A 21,392-nucleotide genomic window follows, 5' to 3' on the forward strand; every position below is an offset into this window, starting at 1 on the left:
TGGCTTAGCCGCACTTAAGAGCTTTCTTTTCTCCCCGCCCTGAGCAGCTTTTGTGAAATTAAGTAGTCATCAGCAGAAGCGGAGTTGGGCGAGGGCATAGCTCAAAGAGATCTCAGTGCCCTGAGCTTTTCAGTCTAACTTTAGGGACAAGATGTACTCGGCTCCCAGAAACTCCCCCAGATGGGATGTGATGGGAGTGATGGCAAAGAAACCTCGAGACCAGTGGCCTCCTGCCCATACACTGCCCCCTACCCATGTGCAGCAGGTCCAGCTGGGAGGATGGAGGCCCGCCCACTCCCAGCCCCGAGGGAAGGAGGAGCCACAGCCCAGGTGGAGCAGGTGAAGAGCTCCGGCTCCAGCTCGTCCGGGACAGGGGAAGTGACTGCAAGCTGGCGGGCAGAGGCGAGAACACTGTTGGCCCCAGGATCCAGCTCTGGGAAGCTGGCATTGTCTCCCAGTCGCTGCCTCCTCGGAGGACTACAATGGAAGAGGTAAGGCTCTCGCTTGCGACAGCGGGTGGGCTGTCACCTTTAGTTCCTTCCAAAGGAGGAAGCCCTAGGGAAAGAGCTGCCTGTGTGCCCTGGGCCAGACCAAGCATGTCAGGTGTCCCGCTATGAAACTGGCATGCTGGCCTTGCTCAGGCAGCCTGTGTCCTCTGTCTCTACAGAACCCGAGGCGCTCTCCCTTACTCAGGCCACAGTTCAAGTGCCTGTCACTTTATTGTTGACTTTCCTTCTCTGTCAGCCTCTGCGGTGGCAGATGGGTGTCCAGGTTCAAGGACAGAGCATGACTCTGGGAAAAGGTGGCCTTGTGATTAAGTGGTACGCCCGGTGGCGGTTTTTTACATCACTGTTCCCTATTAACTCTGTGGGCTGGGGCAAAAGTGCCAGTGCCCTTGAGCCCTAGGATTCTCACTTCTGTAAGACTGAAGGTGCATGACCAAAATAGAGCCCAGGCTTGTGGTGGCTCCAGAGGCAGAGGCTGGAGTACATTGAAAGGCTGAAGCCAGTCTGAGCCACACAGGGCGACCCTGGAGGGTTTTGGTTTTGACAAAAGCAGCACACGGTTTTGAATGGCTACGAATGGCTTCGAATGGCTGAATGCTGTTGGCATATTCAGGGATTTTGCCTGGCTAACCCATCCTCTCTAGTCCTTGCCCTGCTGTTCTGTTAGTGGCTTGCACTTCGCAGCTACATATAAGCATGTTGTGCCATGTCTCTATTAAATATTTGGGAGCAAGTTATTTACTCCTGAAACTGTGTTATTTTCCACCCAGATGTTTGGTTTACAGTTAGGACGGTAGATCCATTCAGCTGTGGCTGGAGAAGGACACGGAGTTTTAAAGGGACGTTTGCATCTATCTCTGGTGGTTCATACCGTGTAGTTAGTTGAATTTTGGAAACGGGGAGCCAAGGACACCAGTTCCAGCCCATCTGTGGTGCTACCATGTTTAGAAACTTCTTTTAGTGGTGGGGGCAAATTGTTTTTATTTAGAAAAAGGGTCTTACTTTACAGCCCAGGCTAACCTCAACCTTTCAAATGCTTGAATTACAGGCATGTGTCACCATGCCGAACTCTATTGGTCAACTTTTAGGACCTTCTTCCATGTTTGCAACTTGCCAGGCTGAAATGATCCATGTGGATTCAGAAAAAAAAAAAGAAAGAAAGAGAGAGAGAAAGAAAGAAAACGATTTACATTCTGTCCTCTCTGACTAGCCAGAATCTGAACTGCCCAGAACTATTTCTGCTTATCAACCTGATGGGACAAAGACCTGGAGGCCATTGTCCCTGGGTGTTTTAGGTGAGGAAGCTGCAAGACACTATGTTACTGCTACACGGTATAGCACCACCAGTCAGAGCGGGGCTAGGGCCTAGGCTCTATGTTGGTGAATCACAGCTCCTGGGTGCCAGCTCCAAGCCAGACAGCACGAGCAAGGATTAATTACTTCAGCAGAACAGACAGGATGTACAAGAAGCACCAAAGGACATATTTGCTTCCTAGTAACATTTTGTAGAACAACGAAAACCAATGAATATCTTCCTCTGCTCAGAAAGATGAGGGGGAAAGGCCCAAAAAGAAATGTGGGGAGTTTCTGGAAAGGATGCTTTATTGTTTGAGAAAGCCAACCAAACATTCCTTTAATATATATATATATGTATATATATATGTGTATATATATATACATATATATATGTATATCATCTCCTTTCATATCATCAATTCCCTTTTTGGATACATGGATACAGTTAGGAACCAAATAGTCCAAAATCTCTGCGTTAGCCAGGCACACTGGTACACGTATGTAATTCCAGCACCTGCAAGGCTGAGGCAGGATCAAAAGTTCGAGGCCAGACTGGGCTATGTAGCTGTATAAAACACATTCATGAAGCTTATATGCTAGTGAGAAAGGAGGAGGAAACAAAAACCTAAGGGTTAAAGGCAGCTAATGCAATGCAGACGCTCAAAGCAGAGGAGGTCACGAGGCCACAGAGGAGACTGCCATTTTCAGGGGCACAACATCACAGATCGATGTGAAGAGGAACCGGAACAGAAACTTTAAGTCAGAGAGTGGTTGCTGAGAGGTACTAGTTCATCTTAGCTTCTTTGATGAAGAACAAACAGCTGAGTGTAAACTAAAGAAGCAGAGCAAGCAAGGGGTAAAAGCTCGCATCATAAAAGTGTAGAACCCTTAGTAGAAACTAGCTTTGCCCAACGATGACGAGTAGCTATATGGCACCATTTGGCTTTCATTTCCTAAGACTCAGGTGGCTGTAGTTTGGAAATTGGATGGGCATGAGAGCAACAGCTGGCTGACCTGGAAGAGGGAAGGTGCCTAGATCTAAGGAGAAGTGGCTCAGGCCAGGCTTAGCAGGGATGGTGGTTACAAGTGTCAGATTCTGGGTCTCTGACTTTGGATGATTGAACCAACCATGTTTTGGCTTTACGAGGCACAGAAGTGGCTCTCATTTGGTAAACACTACTTTGAGCTGTGAATTTTGATCTTTTCCTAGATCAGCCATGTGTGGCGCTATACAGGTAGATGAATATCCTGTGTGTTCTCTGTTGCTGAGCAATGAGTTTTAGTGGGTTGGGTGTATCAACTGCATTTTTAGCTTACGATATGGTATTTTCTACTTACCATGGGATTGTTATGCCGTTATCCTGTGATGAGTCAAGGTACATCTGTATGCTAAAGGTAGAGTCATCGTGGTATACTGATTAGAGAAGGGAAGGAAGAAGGAAGAGAATTGTTGATGACCCAAAGGCATGAAGACTGAACTCAAGAAAGGATGGAGCCAGCATGTTTTAGAGATGACTTAATACTGAGCAATTTAGAAGGAGACCAGGAGTCAGTTTTAGACAAGGGATGATTGAAGGGCTAATTATACAGAGGAATACTCAGCTTCAGAGTTACTCCCTCACTGGGGAGGTTGAAGCAGGAGAGTAATCAGAATAATATCTACATTAGAACAGTGCTGACAATGCGTAGGTGTTTAAGATCCACTGTGTTAACACACTGACCTCACATTCTCCAACATCCTCCTCTAGAGGTGTAAAAGCAGGCTCCCTACACTGTGTCTGGGCAAAACTGCAGGCTGCCTTGAACATGGCAGGTTGCCACATTCGGCACTGTGGGACTTGACAGACTCCTAAGAAGCATAATGTTCCCTTCTCGTTTGGAGAACGGATTCTTACAGCCCTGAGCTAGGTCAGCAGCCCTTACCCCGCAGCTTGCATGCTGAAGATAACCTCATGCACACACTGACAGTTCTGGATGAGCCTAGCTTGCTAGCCTTCCTGCAAGGCTATTCTCAGGGTGCCACAGACCACACCAACACCAGGCAAATCCCACAGAGTGGCTTTCATCAATGCCCTGTGGATAAAAAACCTCACCCAACGGGACCATATTAATATTCTCCTCCTACACAACTTGGAGATGCAGACGGTGGGGTTTATGTTCATTTTAGGTCACTTAATTTTTCTGTTGTTTAGTCCTGTATTAGTAGGTAGGAAAACAAATGGATACCTTTGGGTTTTTATTTTTTTTTCAGTTATTAAAAGAAACGTTATTTTTACCTGGGCATGGTAGCACACACCTCTAGCTTTCTTTTAGAAAGCTGAGACGGGAGGACTGTAAATTTAAGACCAGCCTGTGCTACATAGTGAGATTCTATCTGAACACTCTGCCACACAGCTACACACAGGGAATTTGAGTCCCAGGGGCAGAAAATTGGCAGTGGTTTGAAACTACCCATCTCAGCACTCTGGAGGCCAAGAATGTAGATCTCTGAGCTCAAGGCCAGCCTTATCTACATAGCAGTTCCAGATCATTCAAGGTTACATGGTGAGATCCTGTCCCAAACAAGCAACAGCAAAAATTTCTTTCTTATAAATATATGGTTTGGAGGAATTCTGTAAGAGTATGCTTTGAGCTGGCTCAATTGGTAAAGAACTTGCCGCGTAGGCATGAGAACTCAGTCCAAAACACCCATGTCAAAATGGCAGGCATGGTGGTGTATGCTTACAATTCTCAAAGTGGAAAGGCAGAGGATCCCTAAGCTTGATAGACAGTAGTCTGGCAGAATCTGTGAGCTCCAGGTTTCAGTGAGAGAGCCTGTCTCAAAAACCAAGATGGGTGGCTCCTCAGGAGCCACATCTAAGGTTGACCTCTGGTCTCCACATGCATATGCAAATATGTACACATACACACAAATATGTGCATATACATACATCACACACACACACACACACACACACACACACACACACACATACACACACACACACGACGGTGGGGGCTGCTTTACAGACCCTCATACTGAGAGGTTGCTAAGTCCTTTTTCAAATGCAGAGTTAAATGATATCCCCCAGCCTGTGTTCTTGGTCAGATGTGTTTTCTCTTGGGTTCAGTCTAGGCAAAAGAGAATTGTAGCATTTTTTACTTAGCGCTTACTAGTCAAGGTGCCACCAAACAGGGCTTAAATGTTTGATGGATGAGCTTGAACCACATTAAGAATCAAGCCACACTGCAGTTCACCTCTGCCTATCAGCAGCCAACCGATTTGAGCAAGTGCTGAAGTTGGGAAATCTCTCAAAGTCCAACCAGTTTAACAACTCCCTTTGTACAAGGAAATTTGAGTCCCAGGGGCAGAAAATTGGCAGCGGCTTGAAACTAACTACCCATCTAGTCTCTGTACCTTGGTTACCCTGTTCTGACTCATGTTGAGTTGGAAGATCTGCTTCTTAGGCCCAGCTCTCAACATCTTATAGACATTGAGTAGGCATCTTTCATGGGCCAGGTCCCACACTGACTTCTGAGAGGGACCTGCCTTACCCGATGTCTGGTGTCTCAGCCTTTCAGAAGAGTGTTAAGGAAAACAAATGGTGGAAAGTAGAATACTGAAGATCGTCCCAGCCTCAATGGCAGCAGTGTGGCGGGCACCTAGCCAAGCATGAGGACTCGTTTGAGGGGTTGCTGTCTGTGCAGAATGTCAAAGGAGTAGGTAGCAATGTATCAGGAAGAGGAGATGGCGAGTGGGGGTGGGGCGGAAGGCAGCAGACAGGCTCAGAGGTACACAGTGTGGTAGGGTGAGTCAGGGGACACTCTTGAAGCTAAGTGTTACTGGAATGGAATATTTTTTTTCTAATAAAAGTAAGTTGCCACAATGGAATCCTAAGATTTAGAAGGGACAGGGGTTAAAAAGCCCTGGGTGATGCCTGTGTTTTACTTTGAGAACTGAAGGAGCCACTGGTTTGGGAGAGCTTTTCTTCTAAAATTCGGGGTTGATCTGTGTGTTTTGTGGTGGCCCTGAGGTGGTAAGTTATTTGGCTAATTTGGCTAATTTGAATAGAATCTAGACACAAATGCCTATGAAACACAGCTTAGCAATGCTTCAAAGAGAAATGTTTGGGGCTGGAGAGATGGGTCAGTGGTTAAGAGCACTGACTGCTCTTCTGAAGGTCCTGAGTTCAAATCCCAGCACCCACATGGTGGCTCACAACCACCCATAACAAATCTAACACCCTCTTCTGGAGTATCTGAAGACAGTTACAATGTACTTACATATAATAAATAAATAAACCTTTTAAAAGAGAAATGTTTGGTTTTTTTTACCTGAATAATCTGATGTTTAAGGGAAAGGCCGTAAGGGAGCATCTATTATTCAATAGTGGAGGTGCCAGCTGTTTTCTGTCTGCATGTATCTCCAGTCACAAGGGTTAATCCGCAAGGATCCACCTGCAATGACAGCTCTGGTTGGTGAGCTCATCTGAGGAGACTAGAAACAGCTGTGGTTGAAAGGTATGGTGATGTACACCTGGAATCCCAGGACACAGAAGACTGAGGCAGGAGACTGCTGTGGGTTCCAGGCTAGTCCGGGTTGCAGAGTAAGACCCTGGTTTTTTGTTTTTGTTTTTGTTTTGTTTTGTTTTGTTTTGTTTTTAGTTTAGCAACTTCACAAATGTGTTATGAGAGAAAAGAAGCCACCAAGTAAATCACTGAATAAAAGGGTGGGCAGCTCACATCTGTGTTGGCTGGAAGGCTGTGGGAAACATCCTCTTGGACTGTATTGTTTGGTCCTTGCTGGTGAGACAGGAAATGACCTGCATCATTGCCTCATATCAATCCCCACCCTTATCATCATTGCTTCAAAGGGAAGAGTCAAATCCCCCTCCTCCAAATCGTTCACCTACATGTCTCCTGAGAGAAATGCTCCCAGCAGTCATTCTGCTGTGACATCTCAGCCGCTCTTGATGTCTGTGATGGGGAGCCCATGCCTGTCAGCCCAGCTGACAAGGCTGCAGTCTCGGCGCCCACACAGTATGCTCCCACTTTAGCCACTGTCCCCTGGCTCTTCCTATTCCAGCCTGGCATTTCTGTAAGCATCTTCACCCAGGGGCATGACATATTGCTAACTCAAATCAGGCCCTGCTTTCCCAAGAATTCTTTCCAAGCTCCTTGGACACAATTGGTCTCTCCTCTCCTTGCAAGATCCCAGGTCCTTTGAATAGATCCAAGTGTGTACTATGAGGTCCCATGGGGTAAAGCGCTGTCTTGTAAAAGACAGGAAAGCTTGCCTCTTAAAGGCACAGCCCCTGAGGCAGCCTGACTGGTTTGTCCCTACCTCTGACAAATGCCAGTTTCTTGGTTTTGAGCAAGATATTTAATTTCTCAGGGCCTCAGATGCTCCATTTGTGAAGGAGAGAAAATAATACCTGCCACTTAGCATTCCACAGAGGCTTAAATATGTTCATATGAATAAAGAACTTGGACCAGCCCACAGGGTTCTAAGGGCAGATAATGCTACGTGTGACATAACAGTAACTTACAGGAGGAACAAGCGACTGCTACAGTTGGATTGTGTCAGTGTTTGCCCAAAGTCTTACGTTGAAGGCTGGGCCCACAGTACTTGGAGAACACACATGTTGTTTAGAGGGTCTTTACAGAAATGAGGCCATAAGAGTCAGTTTTAATCCAGCATGAGTGATATCCTCAGAAAAGAGGATTTAAACAGGGGAGTATGCAGAGGCTAGATGGTGTGACCATAACCATGAGAACACCTTGTGAACATCAAGACCACCATCAGGCTCCAAGCTGAGTGACAGACCTACAATCCCCAAGAGGGACCTGACCCTACCTGCATCTTGAACTTGAACATTTACCTTCCAGAACCATCAGACAACAAATTTCTCTTGTTTAAGCCACAACTTATGGGCATTTAATAATGGATGCCCCAGCAAAGTTCTGCAAGAACCCATATACACAAGTTAACAAGAAAGTTGGTGTAACTATTCAAGGAGATTTTTTTTTTAAACTCTGAGTGATATTTCATGTCACTGCTTAGAAGCAAGAACTCCAAAGCAGCAGCTATGCTTAGCTCTTCAGAGAAGGGACTTAAGAAAGTGCTACACCGGGACTGGACAGACATGAGGTTGGCATCAAAGTTCTACCCAGTCAACAAATCCCTGGAAAAGATTTTCAAAGGTTAATCAAAATAACACCCCGTTTGCTAGGATTCACTCAATACAGACAGGTACTTCAGAAATATCAAGCAACTTTGCACTGTGACTATGGAAAGAGCTCACATTTTTCCTTTCTCTGGTCTCTCGACTCTTTTTACTATTATCTTTCCATTTCACAGAAAGGGCAGGATCCTGGTGCAAACTCAGACTGTTTAGCTCAAAGTGTGATTCTTCTGTGATTTTTACATTGTATTTACAGTGTGTGTGTGTTTTGTGGTGCACAAGAGTGGAGGTCAGAGGACAACTAACTAGGAAAAGTTAATTCTCTTCTACCATGTGGATTCTAGGAACCAAACTCAGGTGATCAACCTTGACAGAAATCTTAGTGCCTTTACCCACTAAGCCTTCCTTATCCTGCAGCCCTTTAACACAGTTCCTTCTGTTGTGGTCAACTCCCACTATAAAATTATTTTGCAGCTACTCTATAACTATAATTGTTGCTACTGTTATGACTCATAACGTAAACATCTGAAATGTGACCCCTGGAGGAGTCACGACCCACGGGTTGAGAACCAGTGCACTAAGCCGTCTTGCTGGCCTTCTGGTTTCAGTTCTTGTTGACTGGCTTTGTCCCTTTCATTGTGATGATAGTGGATGCTTATGGGACAGAGGGCCAAAATATTAGGCCGGGACCTGCATGTGACCCACCACATGCCACACCCTCGCTGTGTGTCCCCAGACAAATCGGGTATCTTCCCTGACTTTAATTTTTCTCATCTGTTTGTGTGTATAGGAACACCTGTCAGTTTTGTCAGTAAGGATTACATTTTGAATAGTATATTTGAATAAAGAGGAAAACTAAGATGCTGTACTTACAGTTGTTGATATTGTCAAGCTCCCCCATTCATAAAATTGTAGCAGACCCAACACTTCGCAGTGGTGCAGACCATTTCCAAGCCCTGAACCTGTCCCCCCTCCCCCAATCTTTGGTGAAGTTGTCCATAACTTGTCTCAAAAATCAGCCATGACTGAAGGCAAGAGGAGAGAAAGGAGCTGGGAGGTGAGGGTTGTTTCTAAAAAGTTTGAGAACTGAATTTTTGTTAAGCCAATATCATTTAAAGTTTTAAAGGACAGGTAGAGACATGCTAGCTTCAGATGCCCTTTAAAACCAAAGTCCCTAGATGCTCAGCAGATTAGGGCACCCTTTTTGAGTTTATTATCTGGAAAAGCACAAACAGAGACATTAGCTTATGTACTGCGGTTTTAATTGTCCATTTGGAATAGAATAGTATGTTTACTATGATGAGTGGTCTTGTTCATGCACTTGACTGAATCTGGAATCAACCTACTGGGCACTCTTGCTTGAGTGCTCCTTTAAATGTGTATTCATTCCATCAGTTTCGTTCCTCTGGAGAATACCGATTAGCACATTTACCAAAAAAATTAAATAGCCATCACTGTGTTAACTTCTTCACGGGCCAGAAATTCTTCCTTGCAGTCAGGTGTACAATCTCTGAGTGTCAATCATTTGTACAGAGGAAATACAGACTCTGACTGTGTCTATCCTTTCAGAGAGAAGTTTCTGGAAAATCCTAGAATCAAGCCTGTCTCTTAAAGCTTCCCATATCTGTTTGGATAGGAGTACTGGACCAAAGAGATGCATGGCCTATAAATCTTTAATATGTTCTATATGTCCAGGTCTCATTACTCCCAACCTTTCATAGGAAAAGAGAGGCTCTGAGGGTTAAGAGACATCTTGAGGCATTGGAACTTCAACCTGAAGCTCTGGACATCCTGCCCATGCTCCCAGTCTGCACTGTAGCATCTCTGGGTGGCTCTGGTTCTTTTTCACCCCATTGTGGCAGCATGGAAAGGCAGTTTTTGTTGACTGGGTTTGTCCCTTTCATCATGATGATAGTGGATGCTTATGGGACAGAGGGCCAAAATATAGGTCTCCTTCCTATAGTTCGAGAACTTAGTTGGAAAGTGCTCAAACAGCTGAAGCTGTAGTTTTTAGTATAACCCTTTTAGGTAGAAACTGTTGGGCCAACATTCTGTGAGATTTATTGTTTTCCTGATACTGTGAAGAAACATCTTTTCTGAAAGAAATTTGAGAAACAGTGAGGCTTTCTTGGCCATGCCATTTCCCTGCTCGTTTATAGTTAACACTGCTTTTATTTTCCCTTGGAGACTCACAGGCAAGCTATGCCCTTGTGTTTCATAGTTTTGGTGTGTTGGCTTTTCTCCTTCAGCCATGACTATCCTTTCTGCACTGTTCCAAGTCTCTTTTCTTCAGGGTGGGGCTGTAGCTCAGTGGTAGGGCATTTGTGAAGCATTTTTGAGGCCCCGTTTCCCATCCCCAGCTCCACAAACGTGAACACCCCCTCACTACCTGAGTCTGAACATCAGTACTACCTCCCACTGGCTGTGTGATCTTCAGGCTGTTGTTCAGCTTCTCTAAGCACCTCAGTGAGGACCCTACCCACTTACTGACAGCGCTCAGACTCTCCCTGAGCTCATGGGTTCCTATAGAACACTTAGCATGGTCACCACTAGCAGCGTCAGCTAATGTCACCGTAGCTAGCGTTCACGGCATCGGACACCATGCTAAGTGAAGGTACCCACAGTCTACAGGGAAACAGAAAAGCAGATGTGGTGAATAAAGTGATAAACACTAAAGACCATGCCTGATCAAACAGGGAATTGAGAATAGAAGAGTTTAAGCTGAAACCTAAAGGAGCAAATGAGTGAGACAGGGCCAGAGAGCCATACGATGTCCTGGTTGTGGTAGACACATCACTGAGAAAAGTTAAAAATGGGATAGGGTCTCCCTTAGAGGCAAAACAGTTGTCTAACATGTGCAAGGCCATGAGTTGGGAGGGGAGAAGGGGAGAGATGGGAAACTTTTTTCTTTTTCTTTTTTTTTAAATGCAGACTGTAGGGTTGGACTCACTGGATACAAATCTACCCCTGGCTGCTTGCCCTTGGAGGCTCTGCTCCGTTGCTTTATGCTTTACTTGCTTTATCTACAAAATATGTCATCATAGTGATGGTGCTTGCCACATCGATATTTGAAAAAGAAAACTGAGCTTTAGATATAAAGCTCTTAGCGTATTACCTAACACATGTTATTCCTTTAATACTGGCTGTTAGTAATAAAAGACCTGTGTCCCCTGGGTTTTCTGGTGTGGTAGAACTTGTAGGCCTCACAGAAGGAGGCACAGCAATGATGTGCTTGACTTGGGTTGACTGGGGAGGGATCCAAAGGAACTGTATGACAGGAAGAGCATAAACCTCAGCCAGAGAGCACAGCCACACGGCCAGGCTGCTTAAGGTTTTCGAGGTTAAGTTTCTCTTCTGTTGAATGGAATTGATAACATGTGACACACCTTACAGATGGTTGTAGAGATCAGAGGACATCAACGAGGAAAGGGTTTTGTGAATTATGATACAAGATACAAACAGAAGGGAATTATGGCAGGAAGTGATGTGTAGACTAGATAAACACCTGGGGTAGAGTGAGGGCAGGACCTAGCTCCAGCTTGCTCCTACTCTGTTACATCTTGGAATCATTTGTTATTTACCTCATTGCCTTGACTAAATACCTGACAAAAGTAGCTAAAAGGAAGGCGTCTTTTGTCTTTGTGCTTACATCTCCAGAGAATAGAATGCAGTCCAAGATGGAGGTAGGGTAGGGGTTGGGGGGGGAGGTGGGGCAAGAGGCTGCTGGTCACATTGTGTCTTAAACAGCATCAAACACAGTAGCCAATACTTGAATTCAGCTTTCATTCTCCCTCTGTTTTGGTCTAGGACCACAGTGCATGTAATGGTGCCCCTCACATTTACTATAGATCCAGGTTAGCTTTGACTGTCAACTGGACATAGTCTAGTCATCTGAGAAGGAAGTCCATTGAGGAACTGTCTAGATTCCTCAATGAGTTAAGGAAAAGAGGATTGTCCTATGGACATGTCTATTGAAGAATTGTCTGGATTTTTAATTGATGTAGGATGGCCCAGCACAACGTGGATGACACTGAGCATGGTCAGGACAGGCAGTCTTGGGCTATATAAAGAAGCTAATTAATCATGGACTTGCTAGTGAGCCCAAAAACAGTGTTTCTCCATGTTTCCTGCTTCAAGTTCCTGCTTGCATTCCTGCCCTGACCTTCTGATGACCTGTAACCTGTAAACTGAAGGAAAGTGATGCCTCACCTATGTAGTTTTTGGTCAGAGTGCTTATCAAAGCAACAGAGATAAGACTAGAATAGGGTGTGTCTTCCTACCTCAATTCACTTAATCTAGATAATCCCTCAGAGACCTGGAGAGTTCCCTTGGTGACTCTGCATCCTATCAAGGTGATAATCAAGATTAGCTCTCATTCTTGGTGTGGAATCTGGCGGGGCTCATAAAGGCCTGTTTTCAAGTTGGTAGGCCTAAGTGTAAGTAGGGACACTAAGGGTCATAGGCTTCCACTGGTGAAATGTCCAGGCAGGAAATTTTATTATATAAGCTGCCTTTGTGGCTTTGGGCAAGCACGTGTTAAATCCAGAGCGAATGTTCACATCCATCTGACCTTAGGGTCATTAAACATGCTTTCCTCTTCCCTCCTTCATTTTTTCTCTTTACTCAGCAAGTTTGTCCAATGTTGGCCTGTGTTCATCTCGTTGGCATACCTTTCCTGAACTCTAGTTGGCCATTTTAAAAGCCCCTTTCCTGGGAAAGTCTTGCTACTCTACGTCAGTTTTTTAGTGCTATGGCCAACAATGCTCAGTACTTACCAGACGCCCCTTTGCTCTCTTAACAATTCCCAGCGGCTTTTTAAATTGTATGGAGTCATGTGACAAGTGCCTGCCAATAGAATGTGAGCAGAAGTGACCAGCAAGTAGCTATGAGTCTCTTTGCCCTTCTGAACCTGCCCCAGGTGCTGAGGTGTAAGATGCTGCGTGGCGGATCTCTGAGTGAGTGTAATGAACAGTCCTTTTACACATGTTGGGCATGTAGAAGAAAGAGAGCTGGAGTGGAGGAGCAAAGCCTTGGGTTAAGCCAGTGAGATTTGGGGTCTGCTTGAATATAACAAAACCTATCCTATACTAACCACTGATTGCCCCATTTTCAAAATCGCATGAGTATTCTTTTCCTATGAATGGTGTATCAGGTGGGGTCACAGGGCTATGTGACTCCTGTCAATATGAGAAGACTTTGTCTCCCTGCCTTTTTCATCTTAGAAAACACTTGCTGCCATTCTTTGGTGGCTCCTCCGGCATCAAGGCCAGCAGGGTGGCATCTTCTTTTCTCTCTGATGTTGGCTTTCAGCCTTACATCTTTTAAAACAATGAATTTCTTACCTCTGTTCTATAAGGGCCCTAAAAGTATGCTGAGCCCACCTGGGTGAGCCAAGACCTCATTTCCAAAGTTCCTTGACCATGTAAGACACCATAATAAAACCGATTCACAGGTTCTCAGAGTTAGGACATGGGCATCTTTAGGTGCTATGGAGGTATTATTTAAGTACTATGGAGAGTGTTATTTAGCCTACTTCTTTCCTAGCCTATCCTGACAAGTTGTTTTTGGAGTATTCATCCAATTCCTTTTTGATTGTTTGTTTTATTGTTTTGTTTGGGCTTTTATGGGCAAATAGCTATTTATTTCCTACACAACTTATTTCTCGTGATTTCTTTCTGAAAAAAAAAATCAGAAGTTATTTCTTATTATTATCTTGTCCACAATTTTATTTGATCAGTAAGAATGACAACTACAATGATAACAAGTATGTTTGGAAGCCTGGCACTGTCTCCTTTCTGTGAAGAATGTAACTATATCACCGACATTCTGACAGCGACCATTGTACCCATCTCAAGTAGAAAGACTGAAGTCTCATGAGTTTAAATAGTTATTCTGAGACCACAAAGTAACTTAGTCATGAGTCCAGGGCTTGAAACTTACTCTATGTGATCCCAGAGATCTTTCATTTAGTAAGCAGGGTGCCAAGAGCCCATAAAATGAAACCATTTAGGCCTTTTTCAAACATTTTGGAGTTTAATAAGGAAGACATATAACAGCAATATCATGTCATTGCAGTGGGGACAATAATACCACACTCAAGTGACTGGACTCACTTGGTGAGTCAGAGAAGGAGAGATCATTTCTGACTCAGGCTCTAAAGAATGACAAGCTATTGCAGGAGGGCTTTCTCTAACTAGGAGTAAACACACATCTGCCTGTACTCACCTTCTAGAGCATTAATAAACAAAGTATAATTCTACCAAATCTAATTTGGGGAACTAATGCCTTCATTGGGTTCACTTACAGAGCATGAGTGAGAGGCTCTCATTTATGTAGGTGACCCAAAGCAGACATTCTGTCAGAATCTGGTCCAGAATGAATGATGATGTCCCAATAGCTGCACTGATGGAGTCCACCCTTTGGTTAACCTTCTACACACTGTATAGTCTAGCACCTTCTGAAATTACAAGACCTTATGTGATTAAGGCAGAATTACATACAATAGGTAGGAGGGTGTGGGAGGAAGAAACTGAAACTCAAGTGAGGATCCACTTTCTCTCTTTCCCCACCCCTTCTTCCGTGAAAGAACATCAACAACCAACAGGCTAGATCTTGAGGTCTCCTGGGAGTAGCCATGGCTACTCTGATAAAAGTGGTGGCCAATATGCTTGACAGACAGCATGCCTTAGTTCCAGCAATGGAGGACAGGCATGGGAAATACATTGTAGCCATAGAGGACAGTGTACCTCATGAACCTGCAGCAGGAAAGAAAGTGCCTTGAGGAACAGGCTGTGTGTATAGCAGGGAGTGAGACTCTACTCCATAGAACCATGGGGACTTAAACACCTCTGTTGAGGGCTGAATAGGCTCTTGGGTGAAGAATGCCAGGGGCAGATGATGACCATAGCAGATTCTGGATTTGCTAAGTCTTTCTCCTTCACTTTGTTCTCCTCTGGAATGTTCATGAGCCCATAAGCACATGGTAAGAGACTGGTTTTGAGATTTGAAAGTTTCCCAGAATTGTTTTGGGTCCTGTGTTCAGCTCTCTCTTGTTCACTAGACTTGAGTGGCGTTATTCATCCCCTCATCAGCTCACAGTTAGTTTTGAGCTTTCACAGGTAGAGTGCTGCTCTGGACGCCAGTGTCCTCAGCTAGCTATTCCTGTCTCAGCTAATCTAGGTCTAGGCACTCAGCTCTTTCTACCCAGACCATCCTCTCATGCATTGCACACATTTAAAGAGAATGCCTCTAACCTGGGTTGCATTCTATTCTATTCTATTCAAAACATCTTCCTACTTCACTTGATTTGATATTTATAAGAACCTTAGTAAGGGAAAAGAATAAATACAATTATTTCCATTTTAGGTATTACCAAAATAAAGAGACAGATATATCTTTAATTGGTCAACAAATATTTTGGCTAGCTTCCTTAAGCTGTGACATAGTTGATGAGAACTAATTAACATGAACTTATTAACTTTTACTCTAGTGTCATGGTAGACCCTTGGGTTTCTAATCCCTATCACAAACTTTCAAAACCAGAAGAGAGCTCTTGTTATAGATTACCAGCTCTCAACCTGGGGATTGAACAATGCTTTCATGGGACTTACCAAAGACCAGGGGAAAACACAGGTATTTACATTATGATTCATAACTTTAGCAACATAACAGTTCTGAAGTATCAACAAAAATAATTTTATCATTTGGGATCAGTATTTTAAAGGGAACTGTTTTAAAAGGTCCAGCAATAAGAAGACTGAGAAGCACTGCTAAGATGAACAGACTGAGAGTCTAAGGTACTACCCCAGTGGTACCTCTCCAAGGAGTCAGATCCCCTGAGGAGCCAATGCTTACACAAGACCAGAAAGCTATCACTTCAGGCCTTCTATTCTCTCAAAGCTAAATGATTGGCTGTGATTTTTATTTGTGTAGTATCCTGTGACTTTAAATGTCTTATTCATTCATCTTGTCTCTTAATGCACAGAAAATCCAGCCATCACTCTTAAAGCCATGCATGCTATGCAGATTGCCTGTGTCATTCCACCCTCTCCTTATTCTGACCGTTGACCTCAATCTGTTTTTCTAAGCCAAGTCCCAGATCTGTCCCAGCACCCATGAGAAAATTCAAGGCCACCTCTAGCTGGTGGCTTCACCAGGTTCTTTCCTCATCAGGGATCTCTTTACTGTTCCCCACCTTTTGCTGACAAAACTTAAAGAGAGACCCCCAAAGCAGAGTAGTAATGGGCAGAATAAAGTTTGGGAGTGGGGGTCTGGTACCACTGTTCTGAGTAAACTCCATTAGCAGACCTGGAATAAGTTGGAAGTAGAGAGGAAAACAGGAAAAGAGAATAAAGTCACAGGGTTTGTTAAGCTATGTGGATCAGCAACATGATTGCCTAAACATGAGATGAACAAAGACAACAATAGATATGCTAATTTGGACTGGGTTGGAGGAGCCCATGAGCCTTCAACCCTAAATAAAGAACTATAGGCAACTAAGGAATGCCCCCAAACAGAGAACTGGCCTTCCCCAGGGAAGAGCACATGGATTGCACATAAGGGCACACATTTCCCAATACTAAATAGTCAACCTGAGGACAAACATACAAGAAATATTATGGAGATTGAACAGGTTGTATTGATGTATTTAGGAATATGTATGTATGCATATATGTGGACATATAACAACAAGTAATGAAAAAAGGTCATGACTTTGAAAGAGAGTAAGGAAGGATATATGGGAGGTTTGGGAAAGAGGAAAGAAACAGAGGAAATGATATAATCTCAAAAACTAAAAGAAATAATCAAAGAATTCTGACCTAGACTATAGATCAGATGGGATGGAGAGGTGGTTCAACAGTTAAGACCATCTGTTGCTCTTGCAGAAGACTGAAGTTTAGTTCCCAGCACTGACATGGTAGCTCACAACCATCTATAACTATAATCCCAAGAGATCTAAAACCCTCCTCTGGTCTCCACAGATATCTTTAAGCAGACATGTGTGTATATACACCTGCACATACACACACACACATAAAAATAAAATCTTTTTTATAAAACATATCTTCAAGAAATGATACTCTGAAAATTCTTGCCACACAATTGCTACATATTTCCAATGAATCATCAATAAACACCACTCTCCTTTTTCCTATGGATCACAATTCATTTTTAATTGTGAATATATTTATTTTTAACCACATCATACAGTAGGCTAAGTGTTATGACCTTTGGAACTAGGTTGTATATATTATTGCATTGTTGTTGAGAATTCTTATATTGGAATTTGATTTCAAAATAGATTCTTATCCATATATCATGGTAAATTAATACTGTACATCAATCAATTAGCAAAGTATTAAGAGTCCAGAATAACATGAGTGCTTCAAGCTAGGAAACTAAAAGGAAACACTTTGGATTTTTATGTTTTGTTCTGTGGTAATTGTTATATCTTAATAAGTTGTCTTTGGTCTCCATTTTGTTACTTCCGTGGTCATGTGAGCTCTAGCTCCTAGGCTAACAGTTGTCTTAGAGACAAAGTTTACTTTATATTGTTCAATGCTAATAAAATAAATAAATATATATTACCACTAGAACATTTAAAATTGAAGAGGAGGAAGAGGATTGAGTATGATGAGTGCAGAAAAAGAAGGACCAAGACTGAATCGTCTGTGTTACTGGAAAGTAAAATGCCTCCTATCAAAACTGTTAAATGATCATCCCACCTGAAAACACCAGGCTGATTAACTTGTGTTGTTCATCTGTGTTTTTTGCCACAGATGATCACCCTGCCAGCATTCACATCATAGTCATGAGTGGATCAGCATTATCACCACCATCACCACTCTCTTTGCAACTGTCTATCCCAACACCATTGCTTGAGGGCCTCCTTTGTGCCAGGTACCAGGCCAACATTATTGTCCATGATGGCAGTGCTTAGTTCCCCAGTTAATGTGTCAGAAGATAGAAAACGGAACTGAAACAGCTTTGTTAAGGTAACACACATCAGGATGCCAACCTAAGGTGTTTCAACCCTCAAACCTGTGCTCTTAGCCCTGCTGCTATTATTGAAAGTAATTCTCAGCCTAGAAAGGAAGGTGAAAATTGGACCACAGTAACTGCATAGTAAGAGCATGGCTGAAGGAGGGGAGGGACTCCCAAGAGCACAGAGCATTCGCTACCTCTCACCTTGAGAGGTTTACCAGGTAAGCAAGATGTATAGTAACTATAAAAACACACACATTTAGTGAGGGGAAGGCCACAGTGGAGTGCTCTGGCATGGCATAGGGTTTCTTTTTAAAGCCATCAGTGCATGATGTCCTCCAAAGGGCCAAGGATGCATCTTTCCTGGGAAACAGCTGAATGGAAGATGGTATTGGTCCCACATAGTTGACCACCTCCAAAGGTGAAGGACCTGGTGAGCTGGTGCTAGGAGTGTTCATTGGGGACTGTTTGGATTAGCTAGAGTTTCCATTGCTGTGAAGAGACACCATGACCACAGCAACTCTTGCAAAGGAAAACATTTAACTGGGGGTGGCTTACAGGCCACAGGTTTAGTCCATTATCATCGTGGTGGGAAGTATGATGGTGCCCTGGCAGACATGGTACTGGAAAGGAACAGAGACTTCTACACCTGTATCAATAGGGAGCAGGAAGAGAAAGGGACAATGACTTGGCTTGAACTTTTGAGACCTCAAAGTCCACCCCTAGGGACACACTTCCTCCAACAAGGTCATGCTTCCTAATAGTGCCAATCTGTCCTGACCAAACATTTGAATCTAGGAGCCTATGGGGGTCATTATTATTCAAACATTACTGATACTGTGAGTTTCTCCTATGGGACTCTGAGGGCTTGGATGCTCCTTCAACTGAAGGGAGTCCTGAGGCTGATTAGGTGGCTTGACTACTTGATGTAGCAGAATGTACATGAACACAACAGCACAGACTGTTGAGCACAAGTTCTCATTGACTGACCTTGCCCCAGAGGAAGGACTTTCAAACACCCTTCATTTGTATTCCTTGTCTGTTCAAAGTCAAACCCGAGGCTGTGTTAGTGTGTAGCAAAAGAACTGTGAGTGGTGTTCAGGATGTCTTCCATGCATCAGCTCTTCCATCTTAAGCAAGGGCCATGACCCCTCCATTGATAGCTTCCTCTTTTGTAAAATAGGGTTGATTACTCCCCCATGACAACTTAGAGTCAGAGTAAACAAAATAATATTGAAAAAGTGGTAGTGAATATCATTTCTCTCAATAGTGATATGGAGACAGTGAAAAGATCTGGAATTTGGGATCATTGTGTGTGTGGCTATAACAAATGACATGAAGCTGAGTACATTTCTAAGAAGAGAAAATCATGTCTTAGATTCTAGAGGCAGGGAGCGTGAGAGCGTGGCTGGCCCCATCTCCGCATTGGTGAAGAGCCCTTTTAGTGCTTTATAATATAGCAAATAAGAGCCTGAGTGCTTGGGTCTCAGATCCTCATTTCAAAAGTCCAGGAGACCATGCCCTCACGACTTCATCCAACCCAATCCAATCCAAGGGCTTAATCAACCCTACCCCTAATCCCATTAATATAAACATTCAGTACTTAAGTTTCAGACACATGAAGTTTGAAAGCACACATTCAAACTCTAGAAGAGTTTCTACTTCCCAGTAGAAGCCCTTCTACTTCCCAGGTCCACAGCATGGATTTTTAACCCTTGACTAAATTGTTCTCTCTCTAAGCCAGATCCTAACACTGTAGAATGACAGTAGTGACACATACCATGTCATATTGCTATGGAGTTCAAAGGTTGTGTCTAAAAAGCAGCAGCTTATATACACCAATGTTGGCAGCTTTATAGTGGGGGAGGAGGGAGAGTAGGAGGGGAAGAGAAGGGGGAGGAGGAGGGGACAAGGAGGATGAAGAGGAGCAGATAATGGAGGAGATACATTCAGGGCACGGCTGACTGGCACTTCATATCTTAAAAGCAAGTTTTCTGAAATTATTGCAGAAAGGAGGTGTGGAGTAGACAGAAAACCTGGGGGGAGCTTGTTTGTTCCTTCTTTAAAATACACTAACACCCCTAAGCTAGAATGGGGTCTAATTTCTCTCAAAGCTTCTTCATTTGGCTGGGATTCCAATATACAAAACAATCTAAGAAATTTAAGTGGCTCCATTGGCTGAAGCATTTACATAGTACAATGTAGAGCAAAGCAATAAAGTGACTCAGAAAAGCTCTTTAACCCTTCTCCTTTAGGTGTTTGCTAAATTGCACTTTATGTAAAACTGTCATAACCCTGGTAGAGAGTGACTGGCTGTTCTGTCTGAGAGGACATCAGGGTATGCAGGGAGCCCCATCAAATAATAGGCTCTGTGGCCTCTTTCCCAGCTTTCCAGCTTCCCAGTAATCAGTTTCTACAGAAGCCTCCTTTCCCTCCTCTTCCTCTTCCTCCTCCTCCTCCTCCTCCTCCTCCTTCTCCTCCTCCTCCTCCTCCTTCTCCTCCTCCTCCTCCTCCCCCTTTACCCTCCTTCCTCACCCTTCATCCCCTCCTTCCTCACCCTTCAGCCCCTCCTCCCCCTCTTTTTCCTCCTCTTCTCTCCCTACTCCCTTCCTCCTCCTCCTACATTGTGTATCTGTGTATGAAGATACACACACGTTGAAAGGCAGCTCTCAAGAGGGATTTGGTTGTTTGCTTCCACTGTGGAGTCTGAGGATCTAGCAAGGGGTTTTACCTAAAGCATCCCGTTGGCCCAGAAACTCCATTCTTGCCCTCTAAGCTCCCATACCAGATAATGAAGAATGGCCAGTAGCTGGGCAGTTGGCAGGCTGTGGCACATTTGCACAGATTGTAAATTCTGATTTAAGGCCCCATCCCGTGTCTGCTGATATAATTAAAACCTAGGCTGCCTTGCTGGGGGCTTCAGTTTGAAACTGGCCTCAGAGGCACATAGTCCAAATTTTCCTCCGAGATCCTCAACACCAACACAGGGCCACTGCTCAGCAACATTTTGATGTCTGGAAGCAATGCTGAACTACCCACTGCCAGGCTGACTTCCTGTGTCTGCAGCACGCTATGGTTTGCTTGGCAAGCCATCCTACTTGGTCCTCTACAGCCTGTGCCTTGAGGAGGGGCTCTGGTGGCTCGAAAATATCAGGTTCTTGGTCTGGGGAGATGGCTCAGCATATAAAACGCTTGCTGCACCGCTATAAAATCTGGAATTTAAATTCCCCAGTATTCACAGAGAAGCAGGCAGGCTTGGCACCTGATCCTTGGTAACCAGAAGGCAGAGATAAGGGATGCCTGGGGTAAGCCAGTGAGAGACCTTGAATAGACAGTGATTGAGGGATACAACAGTGTCAACCCATGGGCCTACATACACAAAATATCACTTTCTTGTTATCAGCTCTCACTATGTCTCTGAAGGCCTTTTGAACCGTGACAC

The 21,392-nt window shown here is 44.0% G+C and overlaps 1 protein-coding gene across 5 annotated transcripts in view; it reads left to right on the top strand.

Moving 5' to 3' along the window:
- The first annotated feature begins 232 nt into the window (after positions 1-232).
- Fyb2 (FYN binding protein 2) overlaps positions 233-21,392 on the top strand; it is a 116,828-nt gene continuing 95,668 nt past the window's right edge. For all 5 annotated transcript variants that reach the window (XR_004120953.1, XM_031378032.1, XM_031378033.1 and 2 more), the window contains exon 1: positions 233-491. Coding sequence is in view for 4 of the 5 variants with exons in the window: in XM_031378032.1 (XP_031233892.1) it covers positions 255-491 (237 nt within the window). In the remaining variant the exon portion in view is untranslated. The remainder of the gene's footprint in view (positions 492-21,392) is intronic.

The sequence above is a fragment of the Mastomys coucha genome, unplaced genomic scaffold, assembly GCF_008632895.1.
Source record: "Mastomys coucha isolate ucsf_1 unplaced genomic scaffold, UCSF_Mcou_1 pScaffold18, whole genome shotgun sequence".
NCBI lineage: Eukaryota > Metazoa > Chordata > Mammalia > Rodentia > Muridae > Mastomys > Mastomys coucha.